General features: G+C 57.6%; 1 protein-coding gene across 2 annotated transcripts in view; it reads right to left on the bottom strand.

Annotated features, from left to right (window-relative positions):
• ADGRD1 (adhesion G protein-coupled receptor D1) overlaps window positions 1-20116 on the bottom strand; it is a 121063-nt gene that overhangs the window by 64095 nt on the left and 36852 nt on the right. For both annotated transcript variants that reach the window (XM_082699343.1, XM_082699344.1), the window contains 4 exons: window positions 19637-19754; window positions 18328-18438; window positions 16475-16550; window positions 10210-10351 (listed from right to left, as the gene is read on the bottom strand). In XM_082699343.1, the coding sequence (XP_082555469.1) occupies window positions 10210-10351; window positions 16475-16550; window positions 18328-18438; window positions 19637-19754 (447 nt within the window). The remainder of the gene's footprint in view (window positions 1-10209; window positions 10352-16474; window positions 16551-18327; window positions 18439-19636; window positions 19755-20116) is intronic.

The following is a 20116-nucleotide window of genomic DNA, read 5'->3' as shown; positions in this document are numbered from 1 at the left end:
TTACAGCTAGGTGACACTGCTGTGGAGGGGACACTGACCCTCCTACAGAAGGGAGACTCCAACCCTGCTTCACAGCACACACAGGGACCATCAGAGAAGGGCTAGAAAACAAAGAAGCTTTAGGTAGGCTTTGCAACCATGGGTGGACGAGGTTCTCGGAGAGGGCATGAGGAGCTCGCAGCACAAGGAGGAGCTCAGCGCGTTACACTGCATACAAGTCAAAGCTGCCACTCATCAGGAGACACCCCAAGAGTAAAAAGGCCAGACCCAGGTGAAAAAGATATCTGCATTCATGTATCCAACAAAGGACTCCCACCAACATATGCAAAGAACTAAAAAACTCAGTGAGAGGAGGAAAAAAAAAAAAAAGGCCACCCAACAGGAAAATGGGCAAAAGACTTGAACAGGAGAGACAAAACAGGACATCGGGATGTTCAGTAAAGATACTAAAGATACTGAATGGCAGCCAACTTTCTGTAGTCACCAGGGTAAATAAAACCCAAAAGGAGACACGGAACCACCAAACGGCTAAGCTAGAACAATAGACAACACCAGGTGCTGGCAGCTGGGGTTCTCATCTGCCAGTGGTCGGGGGTAAACCAGCATCCACTCTGGGAACCAGCCTGGCATTACCTACTCAGCTTGAATGCATGTGTGCTCTAGGACCCAGCAGCTCCATTCCTGGGTTGGCACCAAACGGAAGGTGCATGCACAGTCACCAAAAGGCACACGGCCCTGGAGGAGTGCTGTCGTCCCTCCCACGTCCAACGGATGGCATGGGGGTGATCTCACAGGTGTGTTCACCGTGGGAAGTGTTGCCGTGCTGCACACTCATTCATGTGCATCTGCGTAAGCTTGCTGTACGTCCCTAACATGCCTACTTTCAAAATCGTGGGGAGTGAAAAGCCAGGTCTGGCGAGTATAAACTCCAGCTCCAACACATGGTTCTAGAACTCCAGGAAACACCATCTGCCTGAAACGTCTGTCCACAGTAGACTGTGAAGTGGGAGAACAAGGTGTAGACTTCGATGGAGCAGCTCTAGGACGGTCTCCTAAAGTGATCATTGAACAGACGCACGATGGCCCTTTGCAGTGTTGTTTAGGATAACGAAAACATGAAACAGTGCACAGCCACAGAACGGTGATAAAGAGACTGTAGCTCAGCCATGAAATAACTTATGGTGTTCAGTTCTTGGCACAGAAACATACACATGTTAAATGAAAAACTGGGGCAATAGGGCATGGAGCGCGCTGCCCACGAAAAAGAAATTGTGTGTGGAGCGCACACGTGTATCTGCTGCAGGAAGCCCGTCGAATGTTAACACTGGTTTTCGCTGGCTGCTGGGATTTTAGTGATGCTGGGCTCTGTACATGCGTGTGTCCATATGTGCCTGCTTGTGTGTACACCTGTGTATATGTGTGTGCCCCTCTGTGCATGTATGCATGTACATGTGTGTGTCTGTATTCATGTACCTGCGTGTTCGTGCCATGTTTTTTCAAATAACTGTATATGGGCACCTCAGTTTCCACCACAGTCTGCAGGGTAGGAATATTCTAGGTCCTTAATATACCAAAGAGTGACTATAAAAAAACAATGGAGCATTTTTCTCGCTCACAACAAATCCTAGAGAAGTGACAGCTAAGGGCTGTGGAGGGTCCATGCCCGCAGGGAAACTGACCCATTTGGTGCAGTGACTTACGTCTGGTTTGGATGTTACAAGTGAAGAAACAGGAAAGACTCTTTCACAGCCCAAACCCAGAAACGGCCAGACCCTGGACAACGGCATGGAGCTCTGGGACTATGGTGGGCAGTGATGCAGCACGGTGGAGGCAACCAGCTCTCGCTGCAGCGGACCCCAGGAACCCCAGGTGAGCCGCCTCGGCTGGGGAGTGGGTGCTGTGGCAGAGGCCAGGGAGGCTGTTCCACCCCCGGAATGCACAGAACAGCCCGGAGTAACAGCACCGTAGCAGGACCCCTGATAAGACAGATTTCATCGACATGATGGGACTCAAAAGAGGCCGAGCTGTCTGAGTCGGGAGATCAGTGCCCCAAGGACAAGCACATTTCAGAGGCCAAAGCTCAGACTCGGCCATGCACCTGCGCATGTCAGAGCCTCTGTTTGCTCCCAGAGCCAGAGCACCAGAGGGCTCAGTGTCACTTGGGGGCCACTGTGGGCACCGCTCCCAGCGCCGGTCCGGCCTGGTGGATGACACAGGTGTGCGCCGACAGACAGCGGAGCAGCTCTCTGCGGGGTGAGACTCCAGCCAGGCTCAGAAGGGAAGGCCACAACACCCGTCAGCCCCCAGGCCTTTCCAGGGCCCAGCCTTCTAGGATGGCCCTGGAAGGCTGTGGTGGGACCTGAGACAAGAGAGCACCCCACCCAGGCATGTCCTTCCCACTCGCATCCGCACTGTGCGCTCCAAGCCCGGGGTCAGCACGCGGCCTGGGCTCACAGGCGTCCTTCGCAGCGGGACCATCCAGAGTGACCAACAGTGCCCCGAGGCATCGGGGTCACGGACTGAGCACCGTGGATGGGGGTCAGGGGTGGGTTAGCAAGCTGCCCTTCAAGGGACATCCCAGACAAGCCTGGCCGGGGCTGCCACCACCCCCCTCGGCAGAGCCTTCCAGTCCACACTGCACTCTGCGCCTCAGCCCTGGGCCTCAGGCCTTGGCTCCCACGTTGGAATGAGCATGCAGCCTCCTCAACACCATGCTTCCCCCGCAGAGTCGGGGAGACAGCCTGCACACCCCGCGGCCTGTGTTCCCTCTGAGCTTTGCCTGCAGGCGAAGACCTCCTCGAAAAATGCTTCCCATCAGACGGATCATTTTATTTCAAAAAAGCCTGCCTCCAAAAACATCCTCCAAAACACAAAGGCAACCTTCAAAAGAAAAAGCCCCAAAGCCCTAGAGAACAGCTTGGTAAGGATAAGCCTCAATTAGCATCCTCTTTGGGTATGATAAAAATTCCTCTCTGCCTCTCCCCAAGACGGGATTCTTTGCTCAAAACCTTTCTCTTTTAAAAATAACTATAGAAACCAACCATTAAAACAGGGACTGCATTTTAATCCACTCTTTCTTTTTCTCTGGTTTTGAAACTGGCACCTTCTCACATCACAGCAGACACAAAGGCAGACTCCTACCACCACCACCCCCGCTACCCTCCAGGGCACCAGACCCAAGCGGCAGCCCCTGGGCGCTGGACGCTACGGGGATGTGGGAAATGTCTGAGGGAAGCTGCCCCCTGCTCCATGCTCACACCGCCTTCTGGCCCCGTCCCAATATTACCGTGGCAAGAAAACGTCAATGGCCAATGACAGCCGTCGTGACAGCCATCATGGGTCCCTGCCCCAAGCCTTCTAGAACAAAGAGATGCCTCTCCAAATACGGTCTCCTTAGTGTCTTGCATCTAGAAGCCCCAGGGGACTTCAGCCTCCCCTGAAGCCACAGCCCCCTGATCTCCACCAGAACCCAGGTGACACGGAGCCCAGGCTCACACAGCTCAGCAGAACCATGTGCCCCCGCTGCTGCCTGGCCTCTCTGGCAGTGCTCTTCCTTGGGGGTGGCCAATTCTAGGCTTCCCTGCTCTCCAAACCACGGAGAGACGGTGAAGCTATAAGATTCCTTCCTTAGCACCTGTTGTGGGCGGCTCATAGTGCTGGATCTTCAAAGGTGAAATACACACATTCACGGACCTCAAGAGAGCAGGAGGGGACAGAACGGGGCCGGGAGCGATCATGCCCAGAGTCTGCTCATTGTAGAGACACATCGTCTTCTCCCTGTCGTCTGTCACTCCACTGCCCCTGAACGCTGCCAGGGGCCACAACGAATGAGCAGAAAGGCTGGCCTGGGAGGGCCTGCTGGCGAGGGGCCCATGCCACTCCCCGAAGGAAAGGGCATGTGCATCGACAGCGCCGAATCGACAAAGTGTGTGTAACTGTGAAATGCTGGGAACGGCACAGCCGCCCGTATGCAGCAGAGGAACGGAACTGAGCCCACGACGGCTGAGCAAAGCCGTGCTGTAGAACACCCTGCAGCCACGAGAAACCGTGGATGATTCTGTGAACCGGCTGATTTCCACGACTTCCCACGACATGCCGAAGGCCGTCTAACTGCCCTCGCTGGGAGCCGGAGGAGCAGGGAGAGAACATACGGGTCTGCTCACCGGCACAAAAGAAACACAGAAGGGTGAGCCAGAAGCTCAGGCGGCTGCTTACGGCCAGGCCACGGGTGAGGGTGCGCCGAAAACCCCGGGCAGCAGACGGAGCAGGGTGGGCACACCCCCGAGCTCCTGCCAGTGTTCACCCCACCTTCAGACGGGCAGCATTACCTCCACAAACCCCCAAACAAGTTGGTCACCAAGATGGGGCCACACCGATGGTATCGCACAAACAGGCCCCAGCAAATCTCTTTTCATCACCAAGGAATCATAAGGCCACTCAGAAGGGAGGAAGCCCGCCCAGCTGCCTTTGTAAAATGATGTATGCAAACACAGAAAACCCCCGACTAATGAGAGCCAGACCTCCAACTCTCGAGCTGACCCTGGCTCTCGGATGACCCCTGGGTCTCCGGGGGAGGAAGGACACACGGCGTGAGTCTGCTGCTTACATGCGTTCATGCACTGCCCAGCCCTGTCCGCCCGGAGGACGGAGAAGCAGGGACATCCCAGCAGAGCCGAGCACACGCAGCACCCGGACTCTGGTCTGTAAACCCCTCTCCCCAGCAAGATGACCCAGGGCTCCCCAGAGAAACGGTGGCTCGCATGAGCCTGGATGACACGTCTCCTGCCAGAAAGGAAGGACTCACACAAGAACAGCAGCACTAAGGGACCCAGGAGCCACGGGAAAAAGCTCCGAGCGGTCGATGTTGGGATAATCTGGGAAACAAAACTCGGAACAGCAGTACTGGATTACAACCTATGGAATAAAATAAGTCTCCGTGAGTCACGTCGATATAAATAAGTAACTGAACACAGAAATAGCAGGCTGCCCTTTGAACAGAACGCCACGGAACAAATGGAGAAGCGAGGACAGAAATGGAAAACCGCCTCCAGCCAACAGTACGATGCTAACGTGCGGCGGTGACCACCAACAGAAGAGGAAATTCATGCCGAAAGTACGGGAAGACCGAGGAGCTGTGGGGTTTTGTGTTCTCCTCCACAGGGGACTCGGAATTTGCAAAGGAAACGGTAAGTTCACAGGGGACAAGCCGGCAGCTGCCACCTCGGCCAAGCAGGGAGAGTAACCTTCGCCAGAAAGAACAGCGACTTGTGCTGCCTGTGTCACAGGCTGAACTGGCCCCCACTCTGGCCCCCATACCACGGGATGTGACTCTGTGTGTGCAGGGGGACAGGTGAAGTGGGGTTCCCCAGACCAGCCTGTCCCACAGGACTGAGTCTCCACAGAGAGCAGAGCAGGACGCAGACACGCGTGCACGGGGCAGGATCCCTGAGGATGTGGGAAGGAAGATGGTGCCTGCAGCCCGGGGACGGGGGGGGGGGGGCGTGCGGCTGGGGACGGGCCAGCCCACCACTGGGGATGGGACCTGTGTGGCACCTAGACTGGGACCCCGCGCCTGCAGACCGGGAGGAGCAAACACCCCCACATCTCAGCCTCCCCATTACGGACGCCGCAGGAAACTGATACGGCCTCAGGAGACATAGTGATGGTCTGGTTTTACTTCTGTGGCTTCCTTGTCAAAGATGCAACCTAATCCCGAGAAGACATCAGACTGTCCCAAAGCGAGGCAATGCCGCGAAGCGAGCGGGTCACAAACACAGACAAACAGAAGATCCGCCACGGCCTGGAGGAGCTCTCGAGAGCCAGATGCTCCACAGAAAGAAGCCGTAAGCGGGCAAACTGAGGCCATCCGAAGCCCGTCTGCAGTGCGGGAACATCCCCGCCTGTTTCCAGGCTTCCGTGATTACTTGACAACAGCAGCATTAGGTCCCCACAAACTCTGCTGTCGGCAATTTTTCTGTACACTTAAAGCCACTTCAAATAAGAAACTCCGGAAAAAATAGAGCTTCTGAGGGGGCAAGTACTGGCTGAACACACAGGCGTATTCCGCTCGACGAGGTTAAAGGCGAATGTGAATCGGCCGCCGACACCACGAAGGCAGAGATGTCATTGAAAACCAGGTCTATGGCTTCTCTTCTCCAGATCCCGAGTTGCGACAAACCCTGGAGAAGCCGAATTCCACGCCGCTCATGGAGGGACCGAGCCAGGACCAGCGCCACGTTCTCGCGCTCACGGCCACATGCCGGAGGTCCCAGCTCCTGCAGGTGCCTGGGACCCCGGGCTCAGGGACACGGCCTCTGTCCACGAGCCTGGGGTGCCTCTGACCCTCGGAGGAGAGTCTGGCGGCTCCTAGTAGAGGTTCCCGCTGCCAGGCCCTGTGCCTGCGCACCCCCAGCCCCGGGAGGCTACACTGCCGCTGCGGTCGGGGGGGCTCCCCACCTTCAGAGCAGGGCTCCTCTCTGCCACGGGCACATGCAGTCCCTCTGCGCCATGAGCAAAGAGCCGGCGAGAAGCTCAGCAAACTGAAGATAAGAATAAAAACCTCCCCGAGTACCCATCCCTCCGAAGCCAGCAAACCTGCAGGTGCTTAAAGCACAAGGTCAAGTGTGTCATTTTCTGGAACGTCCTCAGTCACTGTGATCTGTCACCACTGACACCACGGAAGCACACGCGGGTCCATGTTCCACGTTCCTTCTGTGCGCTCTCAGTGCAGATCGCCGTCCCGGGCAGGCCTCGCCTGGCCTCGGAGAAGCGCTCGTCCTTGTCTTTAAGACACTGAAAGGCTTGCTCACTGGACACTGGACTCCGTCACGCTCCAAGAGTGTGCCCCACAACGTGCACAGGCACGTCTCTGCATTCAGAGAGGGCAGTGGCCAAGTGCACATGGGCACTAGCGCTGTGCACGGACCTCCCAGACTGACACTACACCACACGTGTGCCCCTGGGGGAGGGACACCTGCTTCCCGGCCACCTTCGGGCCCCAGCCTCTCGCTCCCCCTCCTGCGGACGCCGACACAGAGCATGGCCCGCACCGGCTCACCTCACGGGCCGAAGTGACAAACCCAGTGCAGGGCCTCTGGGCTGAGCCCCCACCCCTACCCCACGAGCTACAGGCTGTCCCTCCGGGAAAGTCCCTCTGCTAACGCTAGCCAAGGCTGACCTCTGTGTCTGCATGGAAGTCGGTGGCAGACAAGGAAGCTCACCGGCCCCGCGGGTGCGGGTTCTCAGCCCCGTGTTTGCTCTCGCACCTCACAAGCTGGAGGCACAGAGAGGCTGCTCGCTCGGCCAATGTCACAGAGCCAAGATCTGTGGAGCACAACCGGACGTGCCCATGAATGAGCTTCCCAGAGGGCTGACACACCTTCGGGCTCCCCTGTGAGGGTTCCGCGCTGTAGACGCTCACGGCCCCGACATTCCACTGTTCTCCTCCCGATCCGGCGCTGGAAGGGCCTCCCCATCACTGCACGCCCGAGCCTCCAAGCCCGCCGCCCTGCCCTGCCTCAACCTCAAACACAAGAAGGTTCCAGAGTCTCTCAAAAGAAGGTTTCTCTATGTTTACATACACTTGACTGGAGACTCGCACTCTGGCCGAGCCCCAGGGTAATGTCCTCAACCCATCTCGACCTCGCACCAGACCAAACCTCCACGGCCTCTGAGCCCACCCTTCCACATGGTGGTGGCCGGCGAGGACCTCTGGAGGGGCGAGCATCCGTCCATGGAAAGAACCGCGCGACCGCACCCAGACACCAGCACAGCTTGAGGACAAGGCTACTCCCCGGGGCCGCCAGCTTTCAGCGCAGCTTTCACCCACCCGGCAGCTGCTGAGCACCACCCTGAGCCCAAGCTCACTGCCACGCACCATGAGGAAGGCCTCAGGGGTCCCAAATGGGCCCGGGACAGCCGCTCAAGAACCCACAGGCCACCTAGTCGTCCATCGTGGCATTAGGAGCACACAGAGGGGCTCTCACGGGGGTCGGGAGACGGGGAGAGGGTGCGCCCCGACACAGAGAGCCAGCACTCCAACCTGGCTGGAGGGAGGGGTTCCCACAGAAAGTCGGGGTGAAATGCTCGCCCAGAAATCGGCTCCTGAGGCCCAGAGTTGAGACTCTTCTTTGGGGAAGCTTGGAAGATTCTACGTAGATGAGTGGGGTCACCTGGTCCGAGCTTCTGGAAGTGGAGGTGCTAAAGCAGGGGGCGCGATCAGGAAGCTCGTGGCCCAGCAGAACTGAGAAGAATGAGGGCTCTGGACCAGGGAGGGGAGCCTCTGACAATAAGGTCACAGTGGGTCATGCGTGGTGCCCACAGACAGGCACCCAGGATGGCACCAAGGTTCCAATACAAACGAAGTTCAGGCTCTGGATTCAGACCCGGTGATAACCGGCGTGGGAACTGGGAGCCAGAAGATGGATAGGCCTGGGGGAGACACGGCCGCAGGGCACCTGGAGACGGGAAAGCTGTGCGAGCAGGGGCTTCATGCCAAGGCCGCTGTGGGTGTAGGTCCTCAGTGACATCAGTATTCGGTGACACGGACATCGCAGCATTTCCATGAATTCAGAGAAGTAAACAGTTATGCGGGCACATTACTGGGACACCTGCTCAGGCAGTCAGAGGAGGAGACGCTGCGGGGTACAGGGGTGGCCCCCCAAGAGGAACATGTCCTGGGAGCCAGCGAGGTGGGGCCAGGGGGCTGAGGGGCATGGGTGTCGATGGGGCCCAATGTGTCTACACGTTGGATAAGGACACTTGGTGGGCCAGAGATCTCTGGGCCTTCTGAGAACATTTTTGCAGTCAGAAAGGCAGCTTCCGTGTAAAGAAGGTGGGGCCCAGTGTCGCTCTAGGACTGTGACCCGGCAGTGCCACTGCGGAACACACACCCACAAGGACCGAAAGCAGGGCTTGGGAGAGAGAGCGCACACCAGGAGGCTCTCTCTCTCTGTAGGGGGAGCAGCCCAGTGTCCACAGATGGGCAGGTGGGCCCAGAAAGGGCATATTTTATGTGCATGAGAACGGGACATTACTCAGCCTTCCAAGGAGGCCATCCTGACACATGCTACCACCTGGCTGGACCCCAAGGACCCGGCGCCGAGGGATATAAGCTAAAAGCTCAAGAACAAGCACTGGAGGGTCCCCCTTGAGCAAGTTCCCCAGAGCAGTCAGCTTCGGGGCAACAGAGAGCGACGGTGGGTGCTGGGGTTTGCGGGCAGAGCGGCAGTTTGGGAAGATGACCGAGTCCAGGGACGGACAGCGGTTTGAATGTGCTTTGTGACACAGGACGGCACACTTACACACGGCTAAGAGGGCAAACCTTACGTTATGTATATTTTACCACAATTTAAAACTGTTTACGTGTTTTGTGATTTTTTTTTTTTGAATGAGAGAGTCCGGGTGCCGGGGCATTGTGAGGCCAGGACTGTGTGCAGGTGGGGGGGAAGCGCTGTGCAGACAGAGGGAATGAAAATATGAAAACGCCCAGAACAGTGGCCGGACGAGAGGGCCCAGAACAGTGGCCGGCACACAGCAGTCTTCAGTTACTGCTGGCGGAACGAGGTCGGACAAGACGGAGTAGGACAAACTTGAAAATCCTGGAGGGAAATGTCTTCAGCGTGACTCCAAATGACCAAAAACACAGCGAGTTCTTAAAGAAAGGCCTTGAAAAGCCTGTTTGGGTGTTGAATCAACACTGTATCTGGGGACATATCCTGGCACGGGAGAGCTGGGTGTTGTTGGAAGGACAGAGTACATCCGTGTCCCTGGACACTTGTCATTCTTATCCGTGGACAACGATGAAGCAATTGTGGACAGAATTCCAGTGACGACCCGGCAGGACCAGGAACTCACCCCTCAGGACAGCGGAGAAATGGCCCACCCTCGGCCCCAGAGCTTGCTCCTCACGGAGGACAGAGCACTACATGCTGCTAAGGGCAACCATCAAGACGAATGACAGCTGCCCACTGCACCCCTCCGCCAAGAAGGACACCCACCACCAGCCAGAAACGCCACGTGCACACACGCCTGTGAAAGCCTTTTTCTCCAACGTCAACCCCGTCCCACCGCCGTGTGAAAACCATGTCCCAGAGAGGAACTCCAGGGAACACGCATGTCCTCTGAGACTTTCTCCGGCCCCAAAGACTCCACGATGTCCTCGACGCAAGACCAAAGAACGCAAGTGGCGGCAAGGTGACGTTAACTCACCAGTCTGTGCCTGAGCTGCACCGTGACGAGCGGCGAGCCTGACAGGTTCTGGGACAGCACGGGCGGCGGGGACACCTCCAGAGAAATCAGGTAGCTGGCTGCAAACAGCGTGTGCCTTTTGTAATTTGCTGCCTCCGCAATCCTTGGAAATAAATGAGAAATCGTTACAAAAGGGGAAAGGGACGGGCGCACAGCCAGAACACCTGCTCTGAGAACTTAATGTTAAGGCTGAAATTTTCAATACTGAAATCTTCCTGGAATGGAAGTTTGATTGGCCTCATTCGCTCCGTGCTGCTCTCTAGGGCTAGAAGCCGCTGTGTGACTTTGGGTAAGTGACTTACCCCGGCTGAGCTTCAACCTCCCCGCTTACAAAATGGTGTGAGAGATGGTAGTGCAGTGAGTGCCTGTGGTTCCCCTGTCTGATGGGGGTTCGCTCTCCGGAGAAAGGCCCTCAGTTGCCTCCAGGTGGCCACCTCCCTCCCCACCTCCAGACCTCCAACCTCGGCTCAGGAGTAAGCCTTGCTGTCCAGGCCTGAACCACTCAGTCCACTGCCTCCCTCAGGCCACAGGGACTGTTCAGAGGTAAGGGCATGATCCAGGAAATCCAAGAAGATGCAACAAAATTCAGAGGGAAAATGTTGGGTCAGAGACCCTCACTTCTCTCTACTACTTGTCTGCTCAGGAGGAGAAGGCCCTGGCAGTGGCTTGTAGACATGAGTGCAGAGATGAACTGGGAAGCGAGTCCCATCCCGCCCCCAACCCGCAAGGAAGAGAAGAACTAGAGCTGAGTGACGTCAACTGGATGCTGGATCAAGCTGCTCCTGAAGCCAATCGACCTGTGTGCCCTTCAGCTTCCAAGATCTAAGTACCCTCTTACTTGAGACAGGTTAAGCCATGTTTTTGGACACTTCCAGCCCAATCCAAAGACTCCTGCCTGACATATACGGTACTTGTCTCATGGAGTTACGAGGTTAAATTACGAGGTGATATTCTGAGCCAAGGCAGGAGCAAGATAAGAAGCCCGTGGTGCAGGATTTAAGGAGGTGCCCACACCTGGGGCCCAGCACATGCACGTGGCGCTTGCAGGACTCCAGGAATGCTGCACCCTCAGTGCCTCCTTGCTTCACCTTAGTCTCAGCCCTGCCGGACACAGCAAATGTCTGCTGGCGTGAATTTCAAATGGGGAAAGTTGCCCTCAAAGGCCCGCAATGCGGAGCCACTAAATGCCCCCTCCTCCCCCACTGGGCCAGCCAACCCTCTTCTGCTATCTTGTCTGATTGGGACCTTGCCTGTCCCTCACCTGCTCCCCCAAGCCTGCTTGAGGAGGCTGCTCCCTGCCTGTGTTTGAACCCACATGGCTGTCTTCCTAACACCCACCCACGTCTCGGGGCGCTGCGTGTGCAACGCTCTTCTTCCCTCGACTACTTTTACCTAACAACGAACCTCAAGCCTACAGATGATTTACTAGAAAGAGGACGTGAACACTTTCTCTCCACCTAGATCCACAACCCCTACCATTCCCTCACGTCTGCCGCACCTGGCAGGCTCACACACACTCTTCTTCCTGACGAAGAGGAAGCACGAGGAAGCATGCCAGGAAACTCCTCCCCCATCACACTTTAGCAAGGACCTCCCCCACCCCCAGGATACCACAGCCCAGTCATTACCCTCGCAAACCTGACACCGCCTCCGTGGTCCCCGCCTTGTGCCTAAGAGCTCTGCGTGGTCCTGAGGAGGCCAGTGCCTCTGCTCGGGAGTACATCCCCACAGGTCCCCGAGTTCTGGAACAGTCCCCACAGCTCTCTCTCCTTCCCGCCACGAACATACAGCATCGCCAGCCACAGTTTGCAAAACGGCCCCTACTATAGATGGGCTGTGTCCCCAGGAGGAGCTCTGGGCCGAGCACCTGGGGCTGGACCACTCCATGGGCCACACTCACTTTCCCATTGTGTCACCTCAGGAGACACAGGGTATCATGTCCCACTGTTGATGATATCAAAAGTGTCCTGCTGGCTGAAGGGGTGCAGGCCAGCTGTCTCTATTCCCACGTGCCCTGTTCACTCTGTAAATTTAACAATAACTCTGTCTGGGTGCCGGGGTGGCTCAGTCATTAAGCATCTGCCTTCGGCTCAGGTCATGGTCCCAGAGTCCTGGGATCGAGCCCTCGAGCCCCGCATCCAGCTCCCTGCTCAGCCTGCTTCTCCCTCTTCCACTCTCCCTGCTTGTGTTGCCTCTCTTGCCGTCTCTCTCTGTAACATAAAAATCTTAAAAATAATAATAATAAAGACTGTTCTCCAAATACCGCTCACCCAGCGGTGTCTACACCCACTGATGACCTTGCCCTGATCAGTGACTACACTTAGGGCTCCAAGATGGTGTCTTTCCAATGCTGTCCTTCCTTCTGCATTGACTGGCTGGCATTATTCTACAAAGAACAAGTGTGGACACTTGCCAGCCGCCAGACCCTCCGGGAACTTCTCCATCGGAAGCACGCATGTCTGTCAATAAGACATGGAACCCAGAGACCCGAGTCACGGCCCTGCCTCTGCCGGCTGGCAGCCTGGAAGTCCCATCCGCTCTCCGGGCCCGGGGCTCCATCTGCGGTGGGATAGTGGAACTGGGTGATGCAGACTCCCTGCCCAGCTCGGATTCCTGGCCCCACTTGAAGGAAAAGCCTGACCGGCTGCTAGCCAGGCACAGCTCACAGTAAGAGCCGAGCAGTCCTCATCGTGACTAGGCAGGTGAGACCATCGGCACGCAGGTGGCACAGCAGGGATCAGCTATGTGTCCCCCCGGGACCTTTGGACACTCAGACGCTGATCCCAGACTGGCTACGGGGGTCTTCAGGAGTGGCCCGCCCAGGGCTTGGCTGGGAAGATGGGAGACCCCGCCCCGGCCTCATCCCCATCTTCACGCATTAAACTCATGTGCTGACTCCAACCCACCCCAAAAGGGGATTGAGAAGACACTACAATCCCACAGCACCCTTCATTCTTACAAAAACCATACATGTATATAGGCCCCAGTGCCTGATACTGAAGGGAAGGGACTCGGCTGTGTCGCAAGCAGGATCACCAGAGCGCTTTCTGCTCACTCTACCCACCTACTCCGAACTGCGTGTGGAATGTGACCATCACCTTACAGCCAATATGGCGAGAACGTCCAATCATCATGTTAAGAGCACCAAGCTTTGTTCAAACCGTTAGCTGACGTTGCGCTCACAGCAGCCTCAGCCATCAGTACTGTCATCAGCTTTATTCGAGAAGGGAGCACACAGCCAATGACCAGCACGCGTTGCCCAGGTCCACACCACCACCAAGGGCGCCACCGGGAGGACAGAGGCAGGCGCCCAGCACCCAATTCTGCACTGCTAACTACGACCCTGGTGGTCACCTTCTGTCCCACTCTGGTGCCACAGGAGAGAACACGACAAATACGGGGACCGTGCCTGATGAACTATTTGGATGATTTTTTTTTTCAAGGTTAATTTGACACTAAGATACCTTTGCATTCAGTGCTGCCCTTGAAACTTCACCCAAGCTGAAGATTCCACACAGGAAAGATATGATCTCATCGTGGCAAAAAAATTTGTTTGACCTCAGGAAGCCAACTGACATGCATTTGCTGCCGACACGGGTGCACGTGGTCCCCAGGTGTCAGCGCTAACAGGTAGAGGGCCGGGAGGGGCCAGGATCTGCCTGTGCGAGTCTCAGAGCCCACGGCTTACAGGGACAAGAGGGGCTGACTGCGGTTTTCTAGATCACAGGGCACGGGATCTGCGGCTCCCGAGAGTCCACTCTGTGCTCTCCTGGGGGCAGTGAGGACAGCAGGGAGGTGCGAAGGCCCCGAGACAGAAGGAAGGACCCATCCGCCAGGCTTCAAGCACATCCTTGGACTCCTGCAATCAGGACAAACTCAGCCTTGACCCCATCCACCGCAGCCGGCGCTGGCATAACGGCGTGTCTGGCAGGAGGGCCAAACACGGGCGTGGGGGGCTGCCCGGTTCTGTAAAGTTTTAGGGGCACACAGCCACTCCGATCCCGTCACGGGTCGCCGGAGGTTGCTTCCAGGCTTCCACGGCAGACTCCGTAGTCGTGACAGAGGCTTTATGGCCCATAAAGACCGAAACAGTTACTCTCTGGGCCTTTATGGGAAAGTTTGTCCGCAGCTGGCGACAGTTACGCTTCTACTCGGTCACAGCAAATTGTCCCCAAGTGCGGGCGCACGTGGAGGTCGGTGAACAGTTCCACTTGCTCTTTCCGCTCCCAGCGGAGGCGCAAGGGAGACCCGGAGGGTGACAGGAACCCTGCTCCCCCCGCCCTGGGACCGGCCGCGGACAGGCCCAGCCGAGCCGGGTAAACCCCCTCTGCGAGCATCCCGCACAGGTCGGCTTCAGCCTGCCCGCTCCGCCGAGAGCCGCAGGGAGGAGTCCGCTGCCCTCGGAGCCCTGGATCTGGAAACGATCCCCCAGAGCCCCGAGAGCGCATCTTTCCGGGAAGGCGACGGGCCTCCGCTCTGGCCAGTGTAGGAGCTCCGGGAACCGCACACACGAGGGCCGGCCCCGTCCCGCGCTGTAAGGACACCAGCCGACGTGGGCTTTGCCAGGCCCCGCGGCCCCGGGTCCACGGCCAAGTCGGGGCTGTCGTGCCCCCGACCGCACCGTCGCCCCAAAGGCTGCGGACACCCGGGCGGTGGGGGAGGCTGCCTCGGAGACGGGCGGCGCGGTTCCAGGGTCGCCCCGCATCCTGTGTCGGCGGCTCCAGCAGCGGCCGCTCCCGTCCCGAGGGTCGGCACACCCGCCGCCGCGCCGGCCGCCCGCCCCAGGGCCCGGAGAGGGCACGTGCAGGGACTCCGGCAGCAAGAGAACAGGACAGTCCGGCCGCCATGACGGGCACATGACTCACAGGGGCCAATCACAGCGTTCCCTGAATTTCACAGACCCATGTGAGCAGATCCAGCCAATGACAGAGCAGGATGCTCTGGTCACCATGACTGGGGCCCAGGCGAGGCACATGACCCACAGGGGCCAATCACAGCGTTCCCTGAATTTCCACAGAACCATGTGAGCAGATCCGGCCAATGACAGAGCAGGATGCTCTGGTCACCATGACTGGGGCCCAGGCGGGGCACATGACCCACAGGGGCCAATCACAGCGTTCCCTGAATTTCCACAGAGCCATGTGAGCAGATCCGGCCAATGACAGAGCAGGATGCTCTAATCACCATGACTGGGGCCCAGGCCGGGCACATGACCCAAACGGGCCAATCATGACCCAAACAGGCCAATCACAGCTTTCCTTGAATTTCCACAGAACCATCTGAGCAGATCTGGCCAATGACAGAGCAGGATGCTCTGATCACCATGACTGGGGCCCAGGCCGGGCACATGACCCAAACGGGCCAATCATGACCCAAACAGGCCAATCACAGCTTTCCCTGAATTTCCACAGAACCATCTGAGCAGATCTGGCCAATGACAGAGCAGGATGCTCTGATCACCATGACTGGGGCCCAGGCGGGGCACATGACCCAAACGGGCCAGTCACAGCTTTCCCTGAATTTCCACAGAGCCATGTGAGCAGATCTGGCCAATGACAGAGCAGGACGCTCTGGCCATTGATTGGAGGGCGCCGGGATGGATACAGGACCCAAACGGGCCAATCACAGCCCTCCCTGAGTTTCCATGCACACATTAGGGACCGCAGCTGCTGTCCTTCTGAGACCTGAGGACCCAAAGCCGTGGGGTAGAAAGCCATGTCCCTAGACAGGGGCCCGCCTGGAAAAGAGCCAGCACAGAGGAAGGCACAGGCAAGAGACAGAGCGACCAGGGCAGGAGGCCTCCCCTGGGCTCCTGGGTCCAGCCGTGCCTGAAGCCTTCCTCATCCCCTGAGGACCCAGCCTCCCCGCCCACCACCCAAGCCCAGTCACCCAACCAACCCTGACTGACACAGGTGTATGCTGTTGTCCCCCACTTCCACAAGTGGCAACCAAGGCTCAGGCCGTGAAGGCACGCATCCACCACTGCACAGGGAGTACCAGGCAGCTGTGGTCACCTGACTACTGGACTGTCAGCCTACATGCCCAGTGCCACTGAACCCCCAGCATCTGAGGTCCTGTGTCCCCTCTGGATCTAATAGCGAAGCCCCAGGCATTGGCATTGTGAGTCCCTTCTGGTCTCGCATGCCTGTGATGACCTGGAGGCAGGGGTGTTTGAGCGGTCAGCCTCCCACTGCCCTCTCCCTGTCCTGGGACCTGGGACACTCACTTGGTCTTGGCTGGCTGGATGTTGTCCAAGTAATCGTGCATCCTGTGGTAGAGAAGGCCCACGATGGTGGTCCAGGCTGCAGAAAAGCAGAGGGTCACAGACATCTGTTAGCCTGCCAGCAGCAGAGCGCCCAGCCAAACCCACTTGCCCAGCAATGCACAGTGCCAGCCCTTACACCCAAATCCAGGGGCGGGTGTGGGTGGAGAAAGTGAGGGACTCTCAGGGGTGGAATTTTGCATGAGCCTGAGTAGAAACTCTGTGACCCTTCAGCTGTGGATTTAACTGTGGCAATGACTGCCTGATCCTCCCCTGAGCCGACTCCAGACACACAGATGCTGCCGCTCCCGGGGAGAGCCTGACTCTCCAGGAATGCTAGAGTTTCTGTGGGCAGGAGGTCCCCGCTCCAGCGGCGGTCACAGCACCAGCCTCCAGTTTTGCGCCGTCTGGGTGAGCGTGTCCTGTTTGCTGTTGGCATATGGAGCCATTGCAGCCACACGAACACGTGAGCAGGCAGCAGATGCGGGATTTACAAGTGGCGGTGATCACGAAGGTGTCCTTTGTGCCTTTTGGCTACATCCCATCTCTGCTATGTGACAACGTTGAAATAGGAATCATTTTTGATGTTGTGTCCCTCCACTATTAGCACAGGATGCTTGAGGGAGGAAGTGGTTAGCTGTCTTCCGGAGTTCCTCGCGGGTATTTGTGGAATAAGTTAAAATTTCAGGAAAATATTGAGCATCCTATCACTCTCACGGTGTGCCAGGCAGAAGGGCGTGGCTCATTCAATTCTCAAAACAATTTTGTGAGTCTAGTACTAATATTGTCCCCATTTTACAGACGAGGAGACTATAATACATGCAGGTTCAGTCACAGCCAGCAAGCGGCTGAACCAGGCTTGGAGCCCAGGATTTCCAACTGCCAGTCGGTCCTTGTGACCAATAAGTTCTGCTGCCACAGGGCAGAACATGAGGCCGTGGTCCCGCTGAGTATGAAGGATGGAGGGTTCTAGATCCTGCAGCCGGGTGGCATGAGATAAGCAAAGATCACATGTGCGGTTGGCAGACCACAGGCTCATCCCCAGACACCCCGTTTCTGTAGTTCACCCTGTGTTGGGGGGGTGTTCCTGTGACATCTCCAGGTACCTTCCACACAGGCAAACAAGAAGGTAGAGGGAGCAGAGGTGGGCCCTTGCAGGGTGTTAAGGAACGCCTCCTTGCTGAGGAGGAGACACCGTGATCCTACACTACCCAGGCTGCTCTTTGTCCCCAATTTCTGGGCAGTGCATGTCCTCTGGCCAGATTGTCAGGAGCAGAGACTCCCAGACTCCCCCGACAGCCCGAGGGATAAGCAGTGGGGGCATTCACTTTTCAAGGGACCAGAGGGGCTGGCCCTGCAGCAAAAATGACCAGAGCTGCCTGAGCCACCTGAGGGGGACAGAGAGCCCCGGATGGACACCCTCACCTAGGCTGAGTCCACCCTGGGTGGGGGAGGGGGCACGGCCCTGTCTCTTCATAGTGTGCTGACATGTCACTATGCCGCTCTGGGAGGACACAGCTATCTTTCACAGTGGACCTGAATCACCTCGAGAACCTGTCCAAAATGCAGATTCCCAGCCCTCCTCCTAGTTCCAGTTCACGAGGCTGGGGTGCCCTTGTAATCAGCATTCTGAGTTAGCTTAGCAGCTCAGGCGCTCACCAGGACTCCCCGAGCCAGCCCCCAAGAAATGCTGGCCCAGAGCCGCTCCTGCAGGAACAGGCAAGCAGGCGTGAGGACTGTGTATCTGCAGGGTCGCAGCTGCCCGCACATGTGCATAGCCCCGGAGGTCCTGGGGCGGCCTCTGCAGCTGCACTCACCTTGGCTGCGGAACGCCTCGTGGGGAACCTTGATGTAGCTCTGCCCCTGGGCTGGGAAGCGGTAGTGGGAAGAATTTATGGTCTCGGGCAGGAGTTTGGCCACAGAAAACTCTGAGAACAAGCCAAAGACAGGAAGCCACAGTCAGTAAGCTCCAAGGCGCAGGAAATTGGGCTGTAAAGGCCCATCTGCTTCTGCTTTTGCTAACAGAATGAGCTCCCCTGGGCAGCGTAATTACCTCTAGATAATAACGACCTGAAAAAAGGGTCCAGGGAAGTCATTTCCACCGCACGGCTGCCTCATCCAGCTGGCCACACACAGTGGGGGCCCTGTGGCCCGAGGTGACCCCTCCTTCCCTCGGGGCAGCCCGTCAGCTCTCAGAGCTGCTCCTCACCACATGCCGGGGCACCCCGGACACATAGGAGCAAGAAAGTGCCAGAGACGCTGGCCTTCCGGCCGTCGGTCACTATCTCGGCCGGAGACGCTGGCCTTCCGGCCGTCGGTCACTATCTCGGCCGACAGTCCCATTAACACTCACCTCCGTGGGTCAGTTTAGTCCCTGCCCCAGAGTCTGGCTCTTGTGGGAGAGTATCAGCTGCGCAACACTGCTTTAGATAAAGACTTTTCAAAGGGAGGGCCATGAAGTCAGAGCAAGTGGGACTCTGTGCCGATTATCTTGGAAAGCAGATTTAGGCCAAGCCTCCATCTGGCTCTGCAAAACCTGATTCTGCAACCTTTTATTCCACAGATGCTCAAAGGAGCTGCTGCTTTTTGACTCCCATTCCGAACGGAGATGACTGTCACCCAAGATCGGCCCAGCCCCCGAGTCACCATCAAATGCTCCCGTAGCTTTGTGTCCACATCCTGGCTGAGCACATGGGCCCTGATCTCACACTCCCTCCACAGCGTGACTTTGCGTAAGGGCAACACAGTTTACAAAAGCAGAGAGGTGTGTCTGAACCGATGGTATGTTTGCTGCTACGTGTGTGTGTGCACCTGTGTGTGTGTCTGCACACCTGCACGCATGTGTGCCTTTGCCCGTGTGTTTACGCGCTGTGTGTACAGAGGCATGGGCTGGTGTGTGGGCACCTGTGCGCGAGCGTGTGCGCACCTGTGGGCATGTGTGTGTGCACTGTGTGCTCATCTCTGCAGGTGTGTGAGCGCCCCTGTGCAAATGTGTACGTCCCTGCTTGTGCATGTGTGGGTGAGCACGGGGCTGGCAGAGCAAACCGCACAGGCCAGCTGACCTCCGGAGTCCCCTGCCCTGACACCTGCACCCGTGGCTGCATCCCACCCCGAGCCGACCAGTACCTGCCATGGAAGAAGAGCCGACGATGGTGACCTGGGGCTGGCTGGCGTCCAGGTTGGAAGAGATGTGGCCCATGACGGTGTCGACGGTCTCAATCAAGCCCAGCACCATGGCGTTGTCCTGAACACAACGCCACATGAGGGCACTGAGACAGTGGAACCGGCACCACAAGCGCCCTGAGGCCCACCCGGGGCCCACCCGCCCAACATGCCACCGGGCTCTGCACTGCCCCCCAACCCCGGCACCCAGCCACAGCGAGAGCCCACTGCGCCCGTGGAGGCCACGGTGAGCCAGGCCCGTGCTCTCTAAGAGCAGACAGGAAGGAGCAGGGGACAGCCCCGCACCACACCTCTCACGGGCGAGGTCCACGCGGCTGAGCTCACAGCACACAGACATCCCCGGTCACCCAGGTTGCTGGCTGCGTGGCTTCTATGCTTAGACAGCTGACAGAGACCTGGGCCCAGCTGCACTCAGAACTCACC

Source organism: Mustela nivalis (genome assembly GCF_964662115.1).
Source record: "Mustela nivalis genome assembly, chromosome: 14".
Taxonomy (NCBI): Eukaryota; Metazoa; Chordata; class Mammalia; order Carnivora; family Mustelidae; genus Mustela; species Mustela nivalis.
The sequence above is the reverse complement of the archived record's forward strand: the minus strand, read 5'-3'. Positions and strand labels throughout refer to the sequence as shown.